This window comes from Anthonomus grandis, chromosome 2, assembly GCF_022605725.1.
Source record: "Anthonomus grandis grandis chromosome 2, icAntGran1.3, whole genome shotgun sequence".
Lineage (NCBI taxonomy): Eukaryota > Metazoa > Arthropoda > Insecta > Coleoptera > Curculionidae > Anthonomus > Anthonomus grandis.
The window spans coordinates 33,775,111-33,795,493 of NC_065547.1; the positions used below are offsets into that span (position 1 = coordinate 33,775,111).

A 20,383-nucleotide genomic window follows, 5' to 3' on the forward strand; every position below is an offset into this window, starting at 1 on the left:
TTACAGACTAGTTTAAACTTATACCACTAGAGGGTGACACTTGAAATAACTGTGTAGGCATCTGGGTTCTTGTCGACGGCCTATTACGTCTAATCTAATAATGTGATCGCCAGTTTAAGACGCGCTGGATGTTGGGATTAATCCGTTCAATGGAAACTACCACACATAACTCACAACAACTTATTATATTTCTCGCAACTTAATAAATTCATTTAGACATATAGCCTCTTGTCACACGCTCAAGTTACTTCAAGAGTTCAAGCTCAAGAGAGCTCTCAAACACGAATAATCATTGAATGCCGAATGGTGGGTTGCGTACCTCGCACATTCGTTAACCTCAATAAAAAGAGACAGATATAACCGAGGACAGAGATAGACATATGATGGAAACGCAGTTCCCTACACACTCCCTCCCCAGTGACAACGACATTAAAGCTAAAAAAGCTTCAGTGGGGTCCAGACTTGGTTAGTGTGTATTGCGAATTATCAGTCTTAAACTGGCGATCAGATTATTAGATTAGACGTAGTAGGCCATCGACAAGAACCCAGATGCCTACAACTGTGCATAATAAAATTATGCCCAGAGGGTCTTAAAGGGTTAAATACGGCCCTGAATTTTTTATTACGGATTTTAAGAGCCCCTTATGTTCCTAAACCAATGATGTATCGCACTTATTCAAAAATTTTATATTAATGGATATTTCCATAAGGATTCATGCGTTAAAAAGAAAAACAAAAAATATAATTTTAATAGGGTTAAAAACGATTTCTTTACAGTGCTAGTATATTTAGTTTTAATCTTCTCCCGAAGATGCTATTAGCGAAACACGTGTCGAAAGTAAAAATAAAGAGTTTTGGTTAGTGGTAAAACTGTCTCGTAATTTTATAACGAACGCTATTGGTTAATAGAAAACCCAAGGCAGAATCAAGAAGTAAGACTTCAGGGACAACAATCATTTAATATATGGGTCGGTATGTGGCACAATAAAATTATCGGCCCGTTTTTTTCTTGAAAGAAATCTAACATCCGCAAGATATGCAGAATTAATAAGGACCAATATAATGGATTCCTTAATGGAAGAACCTCTGGATGTATTACGTCAACTATGGTGGCAACAGGACGGTGCACCACCTCATAATGGACGATGCGTCACCAATTTATTAAATGAATTGTTCCCTAACAAATGGATTGGAAACCAAGGACCCGTACGTTGTCCCGCTAGAATCCCTGACCTAAACCCTTTAGATTACTTTCTTTGGGGATTTCTTCAAAACCGTCTTTATCAAAATAAAATTCACAGACTGACACGAAAATGCATCCAAGCAGGCGGATTACTATAATTATATTTGAATATTTGCTTATATTGTGTTATTTTTAAATCTCTGTTTATGTTAGTGTTTAAGCTTTTTTTATTAATGCGTTATTATAAAAAAAAGTGTTGTTTGTCATTATTATAAAATTTTTGAATAAGTGTTGGTTTAGGAACATAAGGAACTCTTAAAATCAGTAATAAAAAATCCAAAACCGTATTTAAAAAAACAAACTTGATGATGACAGCTCAAATACGAAACGTCAGTTTGAAAATCTGACGACACCATTTTGAAATATAGAAAAAGTAGCAATAAAAATGAGTAATTTATTTGGTTATATCTATTTAAATAGTCATAAAAAAATAAAAATGAAATCGCGAATATCCGGTTTTTTCCAAATATCTTCGGAATTTTTGAAATTTCAAAAGGGCGTTTTAATGAGCACCAAATTGCGCAACTTTGCCTCAATTTAACCGACCTCGTATCTCTTCTAGTTAACAAGATCCCAATGGTGAGGCTCGAATTTGGAACACCCTGTAGAGCAATTATGTCCCTAGAATCTTAACTTAACCATCTATATTAAGAAAATGAGTAAGAAAGGTCACAACTTACCTGGTAAGAATTCCAACCCGCCAGGCTGAGGTGTAAATGGCCTAAACGTAATGGTAAAGTACATGAGCTTATAAGGCTTATCGCAGACCGCGATGATCCTAGGATTAGGATTCGTTATCCTACACGTCTCGTATTCGTCCTTGGACACGTTGTAAATTATGTATTTCTCCATTTCGTCGTCTCGCGTTCCTGGAGTATACACCGGACAGATCAGGTTTACCTAAAAAAAATTATAATTAAAATGTGAATTCTCGAGATCATTAACGTCATAACTGGCTTTAAAGTTAATTCACTCTAAAACGACTAAGGGGGCTTCAATGAAATAAGCTGCAGATGATTCAAAAAGGATTATTCTTCAAAGTTTTTTAAAGAACAAAAACGATAAGTGAACAATAGGGAGATATAAGAGATCAAACACCCTCTAGTTGAGTAAAGTTGTTTGATCTTGAAGCTTAGGTCTGGAATCAAATATCTCAAGAACCACTTACGATAACTCAATAAAACAAACACCAAATAATTCATAAAACACTTTGGTACAATATTTATTAAGAAACAAAAGCAAGAATAGTTCAAATATCAAAGGTTACAGACCTTCTAGTCGAGTAATGCAGTTTCGTCTCGAAGCTAATGCCTAGCTTTAGGGCAAAATATTTCAAGAACTACTAAAGATAACTCAATGAAACAGACGATTCTTGAAGTATTTTGTCCAACATTTGTTGAGACACAAAAATGATATGAGTAAGAATAGATGCGATATCAGAGACTACAGACCCCCTATTCGAATAATGCAGTTTCCTCTTGGAACGAATACCTGGCCTTTAATTTAAATATCTCAAGAACCACTAAAGATAAACTAATGAAACGAGCGGTAAATAAATCGTAAAACATTCTGCTATAATTTTTGTTAAGATACAAAAATGATTTGAGTAAAAATAGTTGAGATATTAGAGGTTATAGACCCTCTAATCAAGTAATGCAGTTTTTTCTTGAAGCTAATGCCTGGTTTATTTATTTACGGGATGTCCCCATTCTAACAAAATTACTAAATGTATATAATTATTCTGCCATCAATAAATATATTAATAAGATATATAATGAACTTAATCTGAGTGTTAAATATCCAAATATTCTATACATCAACAACATACCTATCTAAATGTATATTAATATGTAGCCGCCCAAGATATACAAATAAGATAAAACTTCCAGAAAAATTTAAGCACAAGTTAACCTTGGCCAAAAAAATACAAATATATAGGTTTTCCCATTTGAGTAAAAAAATATAAAACAACTAAAAACATACCCTTAAGAAAATTAATTAAAATAAGAAAAGTAACAGCAATCAAATTTATTTGATACTTAACACATAGTACTCAACGAGTAAACTCACTCGTTCTTTCAAATTTTGAAAGCTTTAAATCCACCTGATTAAATCTATTTCCTAACATGTGGAGTCGATTAATTGGAGAAAATTTACCATAATTTGTATGGTGACATTCAACCACAAAAAGGGACGTCTCTCTAAGGACTCTGGTATTGCACCTAAAGTTTATCCCGATAACAATTCAGGGCAATCAATAGCATTCTTAATCAACTTGTGAAGAAATATCATATCACACCTAGTTCGATAGTTCTTAAGAAAAGTCATATTTAGCCTTGACTTTTAAGTTCTAATAAAGACGCATCTCGTACATTTAATCGCCAGGCACAAATCCTGAGAAATTTATTTTGGACCTTATCAAGACTGTAAATATGGTTAGCATAAGAAGGGGACCAGACTAAGGAAGAACTACGAAGACACTACGAATAAGTGTAAGATATAACACTCTGAAGGCAGCTACTGAAAAGTCTTGAGTATTTCTAGTTATAAAACCAAGAGTACGAAGGGCTTTACTAGACAAATTATCTATATGGGGTATGAAAGTCAGGGAACTGTCAGACAACACCCTCGAATCTTTAATTAGCGATACTCTTGAAAGTATATTACCATTTATGTAGTAGTCAAATGGGACAACTTTTCTAGATTAAGTAAATGAAATGATAAAACACTTATCCTTATTAATATCTAAGCCATTAGAGACAGACCAATTATATAGAGAATCTATGTCTGATTGTATCATCAGGCAATCAGACAAGTTAAAATATGTAAAAATAGCTTCAGGTCGTCTGCAAATAATAGGAATTGGCAAAATTTGATAATACTAAAAATATCGTTAATAAATAAACTAAAGAGTAGAGGCCCCAAATGGCCTCTAAAGTGACCAAAATATTGTTAGGGTATCAAATGCCATAGATCCTAAAGTCACGTATTGCAGTTTCGTTTTGGAATTCTAGATTTACAGCATAATATCTCAAGAACCAATTAGACAACTCAACAAAACAAACAACAAGTGATATCCTTAGCACGTGTCGGTTGGTTTGGATACCAAGAGAAGGTAATGCTATACCTATAACTTCCTTTTCGATCTGTCTAGCCAAATGAACTGTGGTGGAGTTTCTGCAGCAGTCTTTTGCGATTTGTCAAAAGCATTTGAGTCTGTTAGTCATGAGGTTCTGTTGCGGAAGCTTCAACTCTATGGCTTCAGGAGCACAACGCGAACTTGGTTTGCCTCCTAATTAAAAGATCGACGTCAGCGTGTGTTTATTGGTTCTGTTTGTTCAGGGTATGGCTCAGTAAATTGGTGAGTCCCACAGGGTTCTTTCTTAAGTCCAGTGCTTTTTCTGGCTATATGTTAATGATCTAGCAAACCTTGACGTTCAGGGGAAATTTAATGTATTTATTAATGACACCACTATTTTAGAGCACAACTTAGACAGCAAGTTTTTACACTCTTCTCTGCAAACAATTAAAGATATAGTTTGATTCGAATCTTCGGTCGTTAAATCCAGATAAAACTAGGGTTATGAGCTTTAAAGGCTCACTGGAGAGAGTATCTCTTGGAGGTATTACCATCAACCAACACAGTACCAGCAGGTTCGTTGGACTGACCATAGACGAAAATCTTGCTTTTGGAGAGCATATTGTTGGTCTTGCTAAAGTGATATCTTCAGGCTGTTTTGCGGTAAGGTTAACAACTAAGGAACTAGGTGCATCGGTTGGTAGATCTGTTAATTTTGGTTTGATTGAGTCGCGTATTAGGTATGATAATTATTTCTAGGGAAATGCTAGCCACTATCTTATCCAGTCAATGCCAATTTTGCAAAAGCGGGCTCTCCAGTACATTTCCAGGGTATAAAACCCAGAGAGTCTTGTAGACCTCTGTTTATCAAATAGTGAGGGTTTTTACTGTGACGAGTATCCATATCCTGAAAGTGGCTAGCATCTCATATAAAAATTATCATAAATTCATGGCAGAAAATCCCAGGTACGTCACACGTTAAGTAAACAACTTGCATCTGCCTATTCCTACATCTACGTTGACGCAGAAATCTATCATCTATGAAGGCATTAAGATATTTAATCAAATATCACGCAACATTAAAGAGACAACGTCAATGAATATATTTAGACAGCGACTGCGTATGTTCTTAGTGGGAAAAGCATATTATTCTTTATTGGAATTTAATGAAGATTCATTTTAATTATGTGTTAACAATGTATTTATTTTTATTCTTTTCTATTTTCAGACACACATTTAATAATAATGTTTGTATATTCTCCTATTTTCTACATAAACTTATTTGTAGAATGCTGTCTGTTGTATTATTTATAGTTGAAGTAGGCATTTTTAATAGCTTTGTGAACAACAATTTATTGCTTTAAACAAATAAAGCACATTTTGACTTCGGTTTTTTCGGTTCATAAAACATTTTGCTACAACATTTATCAAGATACAAAATTGTTTCAAGCAAGAATAGTTGAAATCACAGAAGTTATAGACCCTTTAGCCAAGTAATGCAGTTTCGTGTTAGAGCTAATGTCTGCCTTTGGAGCCAAATATCTTAAGAACCAATAAAGACAACTTAACGAAACAAATAGTAGATGAGTCATAAAACATTATGCTGTTAAGACACAAAAATGATAACTCTATAATAGTTGAGATATCCAAGGTTACAGACCCTCTAGTCGAGTAATGTAGTTTCGTCTTCTTCTAAAACTTTTGTTCAGATTATAACAATGATTAGAATAAAAGTTGTTGAGCTATAAAAAAATTATTGACCATGCAGTTCAGTAACTATGTTTGTACTTAGACATCTGGATTTAAAGTCAAAAACCACTAAAGAAGACCCAACAAGACAAATAGTAGACAAGAATTATCATACGCTCATGATGGCCCCACTACCTCACCATCCTGATTGGCCAGCAACAGATGAAGGGTTTAAATATTTCAGTGGCGTAACAATTTCTCAAAGTAATAAAACATTTAAACCAGTTATACTAATGTTACCATTTCAATTTTACATTATATTTAACCCATATTAAAGATTTTATTTTATCCATTATCAACTGACATATAAACGCATTAAACCGATTAGAAATCGTCGTAACCTGTGACGGCCGTAAATTAAATACGAGGTCCCTCTTCCACTTTTGCCGGGGCCTAATCAAGTGTCAATTTTAATAAAAATGGAGACAGCCAGGGGTGGATCGGTAGGGGTGAACGGAGCGGGGGGCGGCGATGAATAAATCACGCATCAAAAATGGATTTCAGAGCGCCACCGGATTTGTCCATTTTTAAAATGACGAGCGAGCGCTTTCAAAATGGCCTGAATTAAATATGATTACGTTCGGCTGAAAATCCAGTTAAACAGAGTTAAAGTGGAATTTTATGTACGGACAGTTTTCTACACCCTGTATAATGGGTTAATTCTTAAAGTCAGGCATCAGCTCCAACTACTAAAAGGCTAGGAGCTCTGATATCTTAAAAAAGTCTTACTCAAATTATGTTTTTATTTTAAGAAATGTTGCAGTAGAAGCCTTGTATGTAAATTAAGTATCATCATTGTGAATCATCTACAATTTGTTTTATTATTGGCTCTTGAGATATTTGACTCTAAAATCACGCATGAGCTCCAAGGGAAAAACAGCATCACTGAATTAGGAACTCTGATAAGTCACTACATTTTATTTCAGTCATCTGTATGTGGTAACAAAGCTTGCAGCAGAATGCCTTGCATATCATATACAATTTGTTTCATTAAGGAATTTAGTTAAGATATGATCTCTGTATTTTATCTCTGAAATTTTATTGCAACCATCTTTAGATGTTAAAAAAAATAACTTGATGATTTGTGCATTACCTGCAGTTTGTTTCATCGAATTGCTATTTCTGGATCTTGAGATATTTGATTCTAAAGTCAGGCCTGAGCTTCCGAACGAACATCATTACTGGACGGGGATGTCTATAAGTGCTGATAACTCGTCAAATCTTGTTGCAAACCGTCTTAATTTGGTAAAAAGGATCTATCAAAATCTTTTGTGAATCACCCGTAGTTTGTTTTAACTAGTTGCTTGTAATGTATGGACACGATATGAAAAAGATGTAATACGTGCGTATAAACTATCGCCGTTCGTAGTTTTTTATATAGATTCTCGATGGCCCTGGCTTACACATGTGTACGTAGGAATTTTGACCAATTCAGTAATAAATAAAACTTACCCAGATAAATGGTTTTATTTAATTATTTCCCGAATTCATATTAATTTTTAGTATATCTCAATATATCATATTGCTATTACTGAGTTCCGAGATGATTGATTCCAAATTAAGTCATGAACTCCAAGACGAAACACCATTGCTGGACTGAAGTGTCTATAAGCTCTGGTACCTCAACAAATCTTATTTAAATAGTCTGTGATCTTTGATATCTCATGAAATCTTATCCGAAACATTTTAATATCTTAATAAAAGTCACAGCAAATGCCTTGTATATTTTCTACAACTTGTTTTATTAAGCCATCATTCTTGAGATATTTAACTCTGAACCATGAGCTTCAAGATGAAACAGCATCACCGGACTAGAAGGTCTATGATCTCTGATAAGTCATCATCATCTTTAACTGTCATTAAAAGTCTTGTACATCATCCTCAATAGGCTTTATTAAGCTATGGTACTTAACATATTTAACAGGCATGAGCTCCACGACTAGGGGTCTATAATCCTCTGATACCTTGATAAATATTATTCGATTAATTTTAATCTATTAATAACAGTTGTAGCAGAATGTTTCGTACATCATCTGCATTTTGTTTCACCAAGTTTTTATTACTGGTTTTTAAGATACTTGATTCCAAAGCTGAACTTCCATTATTACTGAACTGGGGTGTGTAAATTTTATTTTAATCATATCCATTTATTAATGAACGTTATGCTAGAATATGTTCTTCATAATATGCAAATTACCGAGTTATCACTCTTGAAATAGCAACACTGGACTGAAGAGTCTATAAGTTCTGATATCTTAACAAATCTAATTGCAATCATTTTAATGTGGTAATAGAAGATATGGCAGAATGTCTTCCAAATCATCTGCTGTTGGTTCCATCTAATTGATATTAATAGTTTTTGAGATATTTGACTGTGAAGCTTCAAGATGAAACATTGCTCAACTTGAGGGTATCTCATTTGTGATATCTGAACAAATTTTATTCTAATCATATCCATTCATTAACGAAAGGCGTGGTAGAATATTTTCACAATAATATGCGAATCACCTAATTGAGTTGTCACTCTCTAAACAGCATTACTGGACTGGAGTGTCTATAGCTCTGATTTAAGTAAAATCTGTATTGTTGTGACGAATTCATAATGAGTTACGTATTATATTGGGTATTACGTCACTTATAGCAAAAATCAATTTAGAAATTTTTTATCTCACACGCTCAACAATTATTGAAAAGAAGAAGAAAATAGACTTATTCACGTATTTAAAAGAAATATGAACTTAAATCTGTAACGATACCGTTCGATATATTTAATTTAATTTAAGTTCAATAAGTTTTAAATACAATAATTTACTTGAGGTATAATAGATTTTTTTATATACCTAGGAGCTGAGGTTCAATCTATTAATCTCTGAGCTCGTTTCTTCTTTTCAATATCCTACCTAACTTTGTTATGAATATTATAATTAAAAAACGATAAAATACAACAAGAAGACCTACTTTTTTTAAAAAATACCTAATTTGAACCAACGTTTCGGTAGTTATATCTACTACCGTTATCAAGGTAATTAAAGTAAAATTAAATTAAATTAAAAATAAAATATACTTATCTTTTTGATTCCAAAGCTGAACTTCCATTATTACTGAACTGGGGTGTGTAAATTTTATTTTAATCATATCCATTTATTAATGAACGTTATGCTAGAATATGTTCTTCATAATATGCAAATTACCGAGTTATCACTCTTGAAATAGCAACACTGGACTGAAGAGTCTATAAGTTCTGATATCTTAACAAATCTAACATATCTAATTATTTACCAAAAAGAATTAATGAACATAAATCTTACATAAAAAACAATGATTTTCAAAAATCAAAAATTACACAACATGCATTCGACAATAACCACAGAATAGACTGGAATGCTTCCTCAATTTTAGCAAAGAAACCAATTTCAAAATTACGTAAGCTAAAGGAAAGTGCATTTATAATGTTAAATGAAGATAAATGCTTAGCTACTTGTTCGGTTGATTTTCATAATACATGGATTCCTTTGCTAAAGAGAGAGGTAGATCAGGGTATTCTCAAAATTAATTAATGATTTAAAATATTTGATATTCATGTATTTTCTATGATTAATTTACATTAAGATCACACCCCTTTAATTTTTAAAAAAAGTAACCTTTGAAAATTTTGTTATCTTTCAAAATAGTTTGTCAAACTATTAATAAACCGTCAAATCATATAAAAAAGTATATAAAGTATTTTCGAATTAGGAAGAAATTTTGATGAGACTGGATTACTAAAAATTTGAAAGATAAGTATATTTTATTTTTAATTTAATTTAATTTTACTTTAATTACCTTGATAACGGTAGTAGATATAACTACCGAAACGTTGGTTCAAATTAGGTATTTTTTAAAAAAAGTAGGTCTTCTTGTTGTATTTTATCGTTTTTTAATTATAATATTCATAACAAAGTTAGGTAGGATATTGAAAAGAAGAAACGAGCTCAGAGATTAATAGATTGAACCTCAGCTCCTAGGTATATAAAAAAATCTATTATACCTCAAGTAAATTATTGTATTTAAAACTTATTGAACTTAAATTAAATTAAATATATCGAACGGTATCGTTACAGATTTAAGTTCATATTTCTTTTAAATACGTGAATAAGTCTATTTTCTTCTTCTTTTCAATAATTGTTGAGCGTGTGAGATAAAAAAATTTCTAAATTGATTTTTGCTATAAGTGACGTAATACCCAATATAATACGTAACTCATTATAGCTCTGATATCTCAATAAATCTTAATCGAAGGATCATTATGTGTTAAAAAAAAATAGCAGCAGAATGTTTTGTAAATCACTTGCATTTTGTTTCACCCATTTTCTCAATCTCTCAGATATCTCAATAAATCTTATTGTAATCATCTTAATGTGGTAATAAAATATAGCAGAATGTTTTGTGAATCATCTGTAGTTTGTTTCATCCAGTTGTTATGATTAGTTTTTAAGATACTGTGAAGCCAGACATGAGCTCCAAGACGAAACCCCATCACTGAAATAAGGGTCTATGATTTACGATATCTCAATAAATCTTATTGCAATAATTTCTATTTGTTAACAAAAGATGTAGCACAATGTTTTTTGCATTATCTACAGTTTGTTTCATTTAATTTCTGAGATAATTGATTCCAAATCCAGACATAAGTTTCAAGACGAGACATCATTACTGAATGGAGTGTCTATAACCTATGATATATCATGAGATTTTATCCTAATCATCTTTATGCGATAACACAAGACAGAGCAGAATATCTTGTAAATTACCTGCAGTTGGTTTCGTCCAGTTTCTATTACTAGTTTTTGTCATATTTGATATTTGATGAAGCCAGGCATGAATTTCAAGACGAAACATCATTACTCGATTTGCGGGTGTCTGATTTGTGAGATCTCAACAAATTATTTTAATGATATCCATTTATTAGCAAAAGATATGGTAGAACATTTTCTTAATATTCTGCAAATTATCTAATTAAGTTGTCTTATTTAATTTTTGAAAAATTTTACTCTAAAGCCAAACGTGAGCTTCAGGACCAAACATCATCACTGGATTAGTGTTTATAAACTTTGCTACCTTAACAAATGTTATTCAAATCACCTTTAATAATAATCCTAAAAATAAAGTTTATTTGTCATCATTCTCAATCAAAACATCACAATTGTCAAAAGTTACAATATGCATGTTATACAACTATCTACCTATGTAAGTTATTCACATGTGTTATTAAAAGTTGCAGCAAAAATATCTTGTACATCATCAACAGTATGTTTTATTACGCTATCTTTTTTGGCTCTTGAGATATTTAACTTTAAAATCAAGCATGCAGTTCCAAGACGATATAGTATCATTGGACTAGGAGGTCTATGATTTTTCATATTTCAAGAAATCTTATTGCAATAATCTCTATGTGTTAACAAAAGATGTAGAAGAATGTTCCATAAATCAGCTGCAGTTTGATTCATTATGTTGCTAATACTAGTTCCTGAAATATTTCATTATAAACGTAGGCGTGGGCTCCAATAGGAAACAGCATAACTAGACTGAAGTGTCTATCAGCTCTGATAACTCAACAAATCTTAATCGAATCATCTTTATGTGTTAAGGAAAGTTGCAGCAGCATGCCTTGCATATCATCCAAAATTTGTCTTATTAAAATATCCTTATTGGTTCTTGAGATGTCATCTTTAATAAGTCAATAAATGGTATTCCAATCATCTTTATATGTTTACAAAAGTTGCGGCAGAATGACTTGGATGTTATTTACAGTTTGTTTCATTAAGCTATCATTATTGACTCTTGAAATATTTAGTTCTGAAGTCAGATATAAGCTTCAAGACAAAATAGCATTACTGGCTACGACTCTGATGTTTTATGAAATCTTATAGCATATATAGGTGTCAAAAAAAGATGTAGTAACTAAATCTTCGAACTTGCCATGCCTTTATTTTTAAATTTAACACGACGTTTCGGTTGGTGTGTATCCATCAATCGTTATCAAGTGTAGACTAACAACAATTACTGTTCTAAGGGCTTATATGTATACCAACGATGTACGTCCCCATGTGGAACTTGAGGCGTTCGGATGTTGGGAATTTCGGCACTGAGCTAGCTGAAGATTCCTGGATTTTGCGCGATGTTTCAATTCAAGAAATTTTCTTTCCAGTGTTGTTCCTTACATAGAATTTTTGCTTCTGTCCAATGTATATTGTAGCCGTTGGACCAAGCGTGTTCTGCAATTCCTGATCTGGAAACTTTTCCTGTTCGGATCCACTTTTGGTGCTCCTGTTTCTTAACTTCCAAGGGTCATTTATACCGTTCTTGGTGTCCACTAGGCTTTCTGGTTTGGTACTGACAATAAATCTCGTATGGTTGTATTCAATGTAAAGGTAATTTTTTGTTGAACTTTCTAGCGATTCTCCTGATTTTCTCTAAGGGTCCTCTGATGTACGCGATCGTTAAAAATCCTGAGAATTCCTCTGGCTCTTGTGCTCTTCTTTTTGTTACCGCTGCTTTCTTGATTGTTATTTTGGTCAATTTTAATGGGTCACCATTTCGTTGAAGGTCCTTGCTGATATTTTCTATCTCCATCTTAAGATCGTCACTGTTGTTGCAAATTGTGACTGCCCTTTTATATAAGGACTTGATAATTCCCACTTTTGTTGACGCCGGATTATTTGAGTTATTGTGCAAGTACTGGACAGTATGCGTGGTTTTGCGGTAGACTTGTGCCTTAAGGCGCCTGTTATTGTTTCTCACAAGAACGTCTAAAAAGGGTAGGGTTGATTCGGTTTCCAACTCCATCGTAAACTTGATGCTAGGTCTAATGTTGTTAAGGTGTTCCGTTAGCTCTGCGCCACTTTTGTCCCAGATGATGTATGGATTTACGTATCGAAGCCATATCTTGGGTTTAGAATGTGCTGTTCTTATAGCGTGCTCTTTAAACCACTCCACGTATATGGTGGCTACGACTGGAGATAGTGGAGATCCTATTGGTAGTTCCTTAACGTGAAAAAACGAAAACCTATCTTTAAATTGAAAGTAGGAATGTCTTCATAATACCAAAAGCCCCATCACTTCCTCAATTGATAGTTCAGTGCCTTCAGCAAGGATCGTCTCCTTCCTGAGCCTTTTTTTGATGCTCAAGGATTCCTCGATGGGCCCATTCGTATTATACACACTCTCAACATCCAAGCCTACTAGGCTGTTACCGGGTCCGATCTTAGTGGCCTGAAGTAGTTCGATGAAGTGGGTTGAGTTTTTGACGAACGATTCCATGTTTTCTTGGAGTGGTCCGATGATGGTCAACAAAAACCTAGAAAGTTCATATGTTGGAAAATCCTGAATAGCTATCGTAATGGCATCTGTTCCTTATGTATTTTGGGAAGTCCATAGAAGTGTGGTGATTTGCTATGGTGTGGAGCGACTTTGGTCCGCACTGCATTCAAAAGATTAGATTATTGCAAGTTCGAAGAAAGATGTAGCATAATGTTTTGTGCATCGCCTGTAGTTTGTTTCAGTCAGTTGATTTTACTGATTTCTGAGATATTTAGTTCTAAAGCCAGACATGAAGCTCCAGGATGAAACATCGTTACTAGCCTCGAGTTTCTATAAGCTCTGATATTTCGACAAATCTTGTTCAAATAATATTTATATGTTAACAAAAGTTGCAGGAAAATGTTTCGTATATCATCCATAATTGGTTTCATTAAGCTGTCGTTATTGGGTCTTGATATATTTGACTCTTAAAGCCAGACATAAGCTCCAAGACGAAAGAGCACTACTGTACTAAGGGGTCTATGATCTCTGATATCTCAACAAATTTTATTGCAATCAATTTTACTTAAAATGCTAGAATTAGCATTATCGTGGAACTGTGGGCAGTTTGTTTACTTGCAATATTTCTGATGCAGTGATGCAAAATGCTTACGTAGAAACGGCAAGAAAACACTTTATAATATCATAAAAATTTGTCACTTATTTTGACAGGCACAAAACAATATATCAGTTAATATATCAAAACAATGCAACTACTTTTTCGCTTTAATAAAATATGAAGCATTTTTTAAATAAAATGTTATAAGTTATAATATGCAGATAACGTATATTATAACGTTATCTGTGTTAATATACGTTAACGTATATTAACGTAAATTATATACACCGAAAAAGGCAAGAACATCGCAACGCCGCGCCGTTCGATCGCATTGTTGATTCCACAAACACAAGGAATCTTTACCAGTGACGTCGTCAAAAAATATTTACCTGATAAATTTATTAATAATAGATTATGCTTTAAATAGTTTAAATTATAAAAAATATTACCGTTTATGAGCTCTTTATGCGTTTTTTAGCATTTTTATGGAAAATAAATATTTCATAATTATTAAAGATGTCTTAATAAGTTTTAATTTAGGTTTAGTTCTATGATCGATCTCCTATTCTACGTTTATGATGTTGATTCTCTTTTGATATGAAATTATGACAGTACGGGATGTGTTAACATCTAACTGAAAATTTTCCCTTTTGAAAATGTGTGTACACTTGACAACAAAGAATTGATGACTATTTTGCGTGTTATTTTAGTGACCCATTCCAATTTTTTTATTTTTTAAGGTTGGATAAATGGTCATAAAAAATCCAAGCCTTTCAAATTTTTTCTTTAAATGCCAACGTTTTGGCCTATATTAGGCCTTCTTCAGGGCAAACAGAAACATCAAAGCTTTTTATTTATTGTTGAGAAATATGTACCTGGTGCATAAGTAACAATGTACTTAACAATGTGTGACTATGTTTGTAAAGAAAATACTCCCCTTGCCCCTGAGCACATGTTGAATTGAAACAAAGTTGTTGTTTACTATAAACTGGGTTACTGAGTCAATTTATGAGTTTTACCCATTATTATCCACTGATGAGCATTGAAAACGGTTCGCCAAAGGCCTGCAACTGGGACTTGTTTTTTATGAGACTTAATATTATATGTTACCTTATGATTTATGTAAATGCTATTTCATTTTAAAAAAAAAATTGTAAAAATGTATTATTTATAATACGTATGCACAGGGTATCCCAAACTATTGGGATGGAACTTTTAGAGATACAGGGTTGGTTGAGCTGGTTAAATTAGTAAAAAGTTGCGCAACATCATGCATAACAAAATGCCTGCCTCATGTTAGCCGACGAATTTGGGACACTCTGTACATGGTATAATATATATACATAGATATAAGTGTCCCAAAGAAAGTTTACAGATATCTTTTAGATCTATATTATAAAAATATTTTTAGGGATACAGGAAGTCTTTCAACGGAATCGTGAATAAAAGTTACTTTTGTTAAATGGAATAATATATTTTTTTCACAAATTTATCGAACATAATATGTAGAGCAAAACCGTTGAAAATTACACTTTTGGATCTGGAACTTATTAATTATATATAACATTTAAATTATGATAGATTGTAGTCTTCGTCATCTGACGAACTGTCATCACCTCTTGACATTATAATTAAAGGGTCGACTGTCTGATCGATCAGGTTGTCAATCTGATTGTCAATCAGTTGTGTCTTTTACCTGCGCCCATATCAGTTCTATAGGATTTAGTTCGCAATGATATGGCGGTAAGCGTAGTACAGTTATATTATATTTTTCGGCTATATCTTTCACGGCGTATTTCATAAAACGAGTTTTGTGTAAGTTTGCTATGGCCAGCAGTTATTCGATAATTTCTTGCTTTCTCCAACATGAAGTTGGAGTCTTCTCTATTCGTCGTGAATGATAGCATGCGTTATCCATAACCACGACCGAATTAGTCAGAAGAAATTTTATCATTTCATCAAAATAGTCTAAGTTCATGTCTTCATGGTAATCACCTGTGTGAGTCGACTCAAAGGTTAGCAGACCTTCTTTTTAAAATCCCTCTTCGCTTCCAATATGTGTGAGAATAAATAAAGGATATGAAAATCCATATTCTTTAAAGTTGTCCATAAAAGTTTTCTACTTATCAACGGAATACTATCATATCGGCCAGGCTCCAACAAAATTTTGTCTTGGGTGGTTATTTCCTTTTTAAAATAAAAAGTGTCAACTTTTGTTTGAATTATACATTTAGTATTTTCATCAAGAACTTTTGTTGGGCGTCCTGGCTTTTGCTTGGGAGATTTCACTTGACCTGCTACTTTTCTTTCCCGCAACAATTTAAAAATGGTGGAGTCAATTCCAGTCATCCGAGACCATCTTACAACAATTTCTTGCACAGTAAAACTAGGGTAATCGCGTTTTATGCAATCATGTACATTTAAAATAATAACTTTTTCACGCAGTGATAGTGGACAATTATTAGAACATCTTTTCGCTGGACTGAATACCTCCGTTTTTTTAAATATTGTTATAATAATATTCCGATTACACTACAGCGTAGCAGTGAATACTATTAATACGTTTAAAATATGATTTAAAAGTATTTATATTCTGTATATATTACCTGTCCCCATTTTTACATGCTACAAAGTGTTAAGAGGTACCTATACAAAGTATTAAATTAGTATTTTTGATCTCTGTTAAAATAAAGGCATTTAATGCATGAAAATTAAATTAATAAATATTATAAGTACCTACGCCTATGAACGACCACGAAATTTAGCAGAACAGAACGGAATTCCCCAGTTTTGTTTTTCTATACATTTCTGAAATAGAGTATAATTCTAGTTTTTCAATGTCCTAAGCATTTTAATGCATTACGAAAAGATGTAGCAAAATGTTCACACATAGGTTCACACACGTATTCTGGTTCGGTTTTTTAATAAAAAACACTATTTTGCCAATTAAGGTATACTTAAAGAGAGTAACTACTGATTTACATGAGTGTTTGCCGCTGATGATGGCTGAAATCTTAGTACTGAATGAATGTGAAAGGGATGGGTTCTACATTAGTAAAGAGGGCGCGCAAAGCGCTTACATTAAAGGAGATCGTACGCTTAAGGATTATTATTTATGCAACGACGTATCATACCGCCTCCTTTGAAAGGATTAACTTTCAAAACAAAAAAACAGCATAAGTAAATATAAGATACGTACATATACCATAAAGTAACAAAGTGTTAATTTTTATACATTAGAAAACAAAAGAGAGTAATACATAAATATAACTTAGTTACTTAAACTTAACTAAAACAAACTTAAATCTAAAATGTGTATCTTAAGAGCTATGCTTACTCTACAGATAACAGAAATTGAATAAGTGTTAATTTACAAAATAATATTATAGGTCTAACATTTGAATTGAACTAACCTACTGTAATATTTACATTTTGCCAAAGTCATTATTGTCTATTGGCAATACACACATTTTTGAAATTGCATGCTTTAAGACACCATGGTTCGTTTGAACGTTCACTACCCGAACTACATCGTCTTTACCCGAAAAACACTCCGTAACACGACCGAGCTTCCAAAATAGTGGAGCTGTATTATCGTCTTTTATGATTACTAAAGTCCCTACCCTAATGCTAGGAAACAAAGTGTCCCATTTGGACCTTTCTTGTAATGTATTCAGATAACTTTGGCATCATCGACGCCAAAAATGTTGAACCTGTTGTTGTATACGTTGGTAGATACATATTTAATCTATTGTCAGGGATGATTATTAAATCTGTTTGTGGTATTATAGTTAACGATTGGCCGATTTAAAAATGACCTGGTGTTAAAACTGCTAGATCATTGGGGTCAATAGAAAGAGGTACCAATGGAATTGAGTTCAACACAGCCTCAATTTGTACAAAAACAGTCAAAAGTGACTCATATGTCATGTGAGCGTTTCCATTATGCGTTTTAAATGGAACTGGGCGGATTTCACACACGCTTTCCAAAGTCCGCCGAAATTCGGACCATATGATGGAGTAAAATGCCATTGGATTTGGTTACTATCTAGAAATTCTTTGAAATTGTGAGAAAAAGAATTATCACAAGATAATTCTTTAAAGGTTTTCTTTAGGTCGCGTTCAGCGCCTACAAAGTTGGTGCCATTATCGCTGTAAAGATTAGCACAAATTCCTCTTCGAGAGATAAATCTCTCGGAGCAGTTAAGGAATGACTCAGACGACAAATCAGCAGCTAGTTCAAAATGTGCTGCTTTCGTTGTAAAGCATACAAAAATACAGAGATAGCACTTAACCATCACTCTACCTTTTGTTTTCCCATCCCTCACAAGAAAGGGACCTGCAAAGTCCACACCAGTGGCGAAAAAAGGTCTTTGTGGGGTCACTCTATATTTTGGTAACTCTCCCATTTGATTTTGCAGGGGTGTTGGATTAGATCGGAAACACGTTATGCAATTGCGAATGACCTTTTGCACAGTATGACGACCATTAATTTGCCCGTATTGCAGATAAAGTTGTTTGAGTACCTGCATGTAAAAGTCTCAAATACTCATACCGAACAATTAAGGTTGTGAAATATGAATTACTGGGTATTAAAATGGGATGTTTGCCATTAAAATTCAATTCTAAAAACTTTAAGCGACCTCCGACTCTCATTACACCGTCAGCGTCAATGAAAGGATTGAGACGAGATAGTTTGCTCTTTCGTTTCGAGCTTGATGTTTTAATATTTTTTATTTCGTCGAAAAGTAATGATTTTGGATCATTCTACATAGTAAAATGGTGGCATTATTAAGCTCTGTTTTCGACAATAGACCAGAGAAACGAGCGTTTTTTTCTGTAGTTTTGAAATTATGGATAAATCTTAAACAAAATCCTGTCGTTCTCTGAAGTCTAGAGAATGATGAAAAATTATCAATGAAAGTAAGATGTTTGAATACAGTTAAAACTGTTTGACATTTTTCTTTAAGTTCTGGAATAATAGTTGTTGGGTTAGAGGATAAATTAGGCCATTTCTGCTTATCGCATTTTAAATATTCGAGGCCAAACCACCAAAGTTTGCATTCTTTTAGTCTATCAGGATCCATGCCTCTGGAAATTGCATCACTGAATTGAACATGACACCACTGATTGACAGAGGTTGTTTGTTTAATTTCTGATATCCTATTAGCGACAAACGTGTTTAATTGATTAGTTTCTAGGGCTAGCCATGAAAGAACTATACTAGAATCTGTCCAGAAATATGAATTTGTAAGGTTTATGTGCTTTATTGACTCTAGTACTTTACGAGATAACCTAGTAAGAACCAATGCTCCACATAACTCCAGACGCGGTAATGATAGAGTTTTCCGAGGTGCTACTCTGGACTTGGCGCATATGAGACGGACTATGACATCACCTAAATTGTTGGAGGACTTAAGATAACAACAAGCACCATAAGCCTTCTGTGAGGCGTCACTAAATCCGTGAAATTCCACTGAGTCATATTCGTGCATAGAAGCAATCTGGGAATTTTAATTTCGTTTATTGAGCTAATTTGCTCACAAAAGCTTGTCCATGTATAATATCAATCCATTGGAATGCTTTCATCCCAATCTAGACCTAGTTGCCATAACTTTTGTAAGATGATCTTAGCCTTTATAATGGTTGGACCGACAAGACCCATTGGATCAAAAATGTGCGCTGTAATTGCTAAAATTGATCTTATGGTTACTGGATTAATGTCAGGAAGTGAAATGGTATATTAAAAATTATCTCCTTTGGAATCCCACGTTATTCCAAGAGTTTTAGTAGTGTCGTCTTCTACGAAAATCTTTTGACCTGAGACCGAATTTGAAATATGGTCAAGGATTTGATTGTCACTGGCAACCCATTTTCTTAAGTTGAAACCTGCAGATTTGAGAATTTGATCAACTTCCTTTATAAGAGTTTTGCAGTCTTCTACAGTGTCTGAGCCAAACAGCAAGTCATCCACGTAAAATAATGACAAAATTTTATCACATCCATGAGGAAATTGAGCTTAGTTTTCTATAGCTACCTGCTGCAAACAACGAATGGCTAAATATGCTGCACTAGCTGTGCCGTAGGTTGCACTGTTGAGTTGATATTCTGCTAATGGTTCAGAGGGGTCAAAACGCCAGATAATTTTTTGAAAACATCTTTGGTTTTCCTGAATCAGCACAGATCGGTACATTTTTTCAATGTTTGCTGTGAAGCCATATTTGTATGTACGAAAACGAATTATAATGTCGATTAAATCATCCTGAATTTTGGCACCCACCTTTAAGGTTGAATCATTAAGAGATAGACCACTAGAAGTTTTCGCAGATTCATCAAACACAACACGAAGTTTAGTTATCGTGCTTGACTCCTTAAAGACGGCATGGTGTGGAAGGTAAAATTCGTTATTGTCATG

At 33.4% G+C, this 20,383-nt stretch overlaps 1 protein-coding gene across 8 annotated transcripts in view; it reads right to left on the minus strand.

Moving 5' to 3' along the window:
- The window catches only part of LOC126733496 (ephrin-A4), a 935,043-nt gene that overhangs the window by 77,411 nt on the left and 837,249 nt on the right, over positions 1-20,383 (minus strand). For all 8 annotated transcript variants that reach the window (XR_007659736.1, XM_050436816.1, XM_050436814.1 and 5 more), the window contains one exon: positions 1,924-2,143. Coding sequence is in view for 7 of the 8 variants with exons in the window: in XM_050436816.1 (XP_050292773.1) it covers positions 1,924-2,143 (220 nt within the window). In the remaining variant the exon portion in view is untranslated. The remainder of the gene's footprint in view (positions 1-1,923; positions 2,144-20,383) is intronic.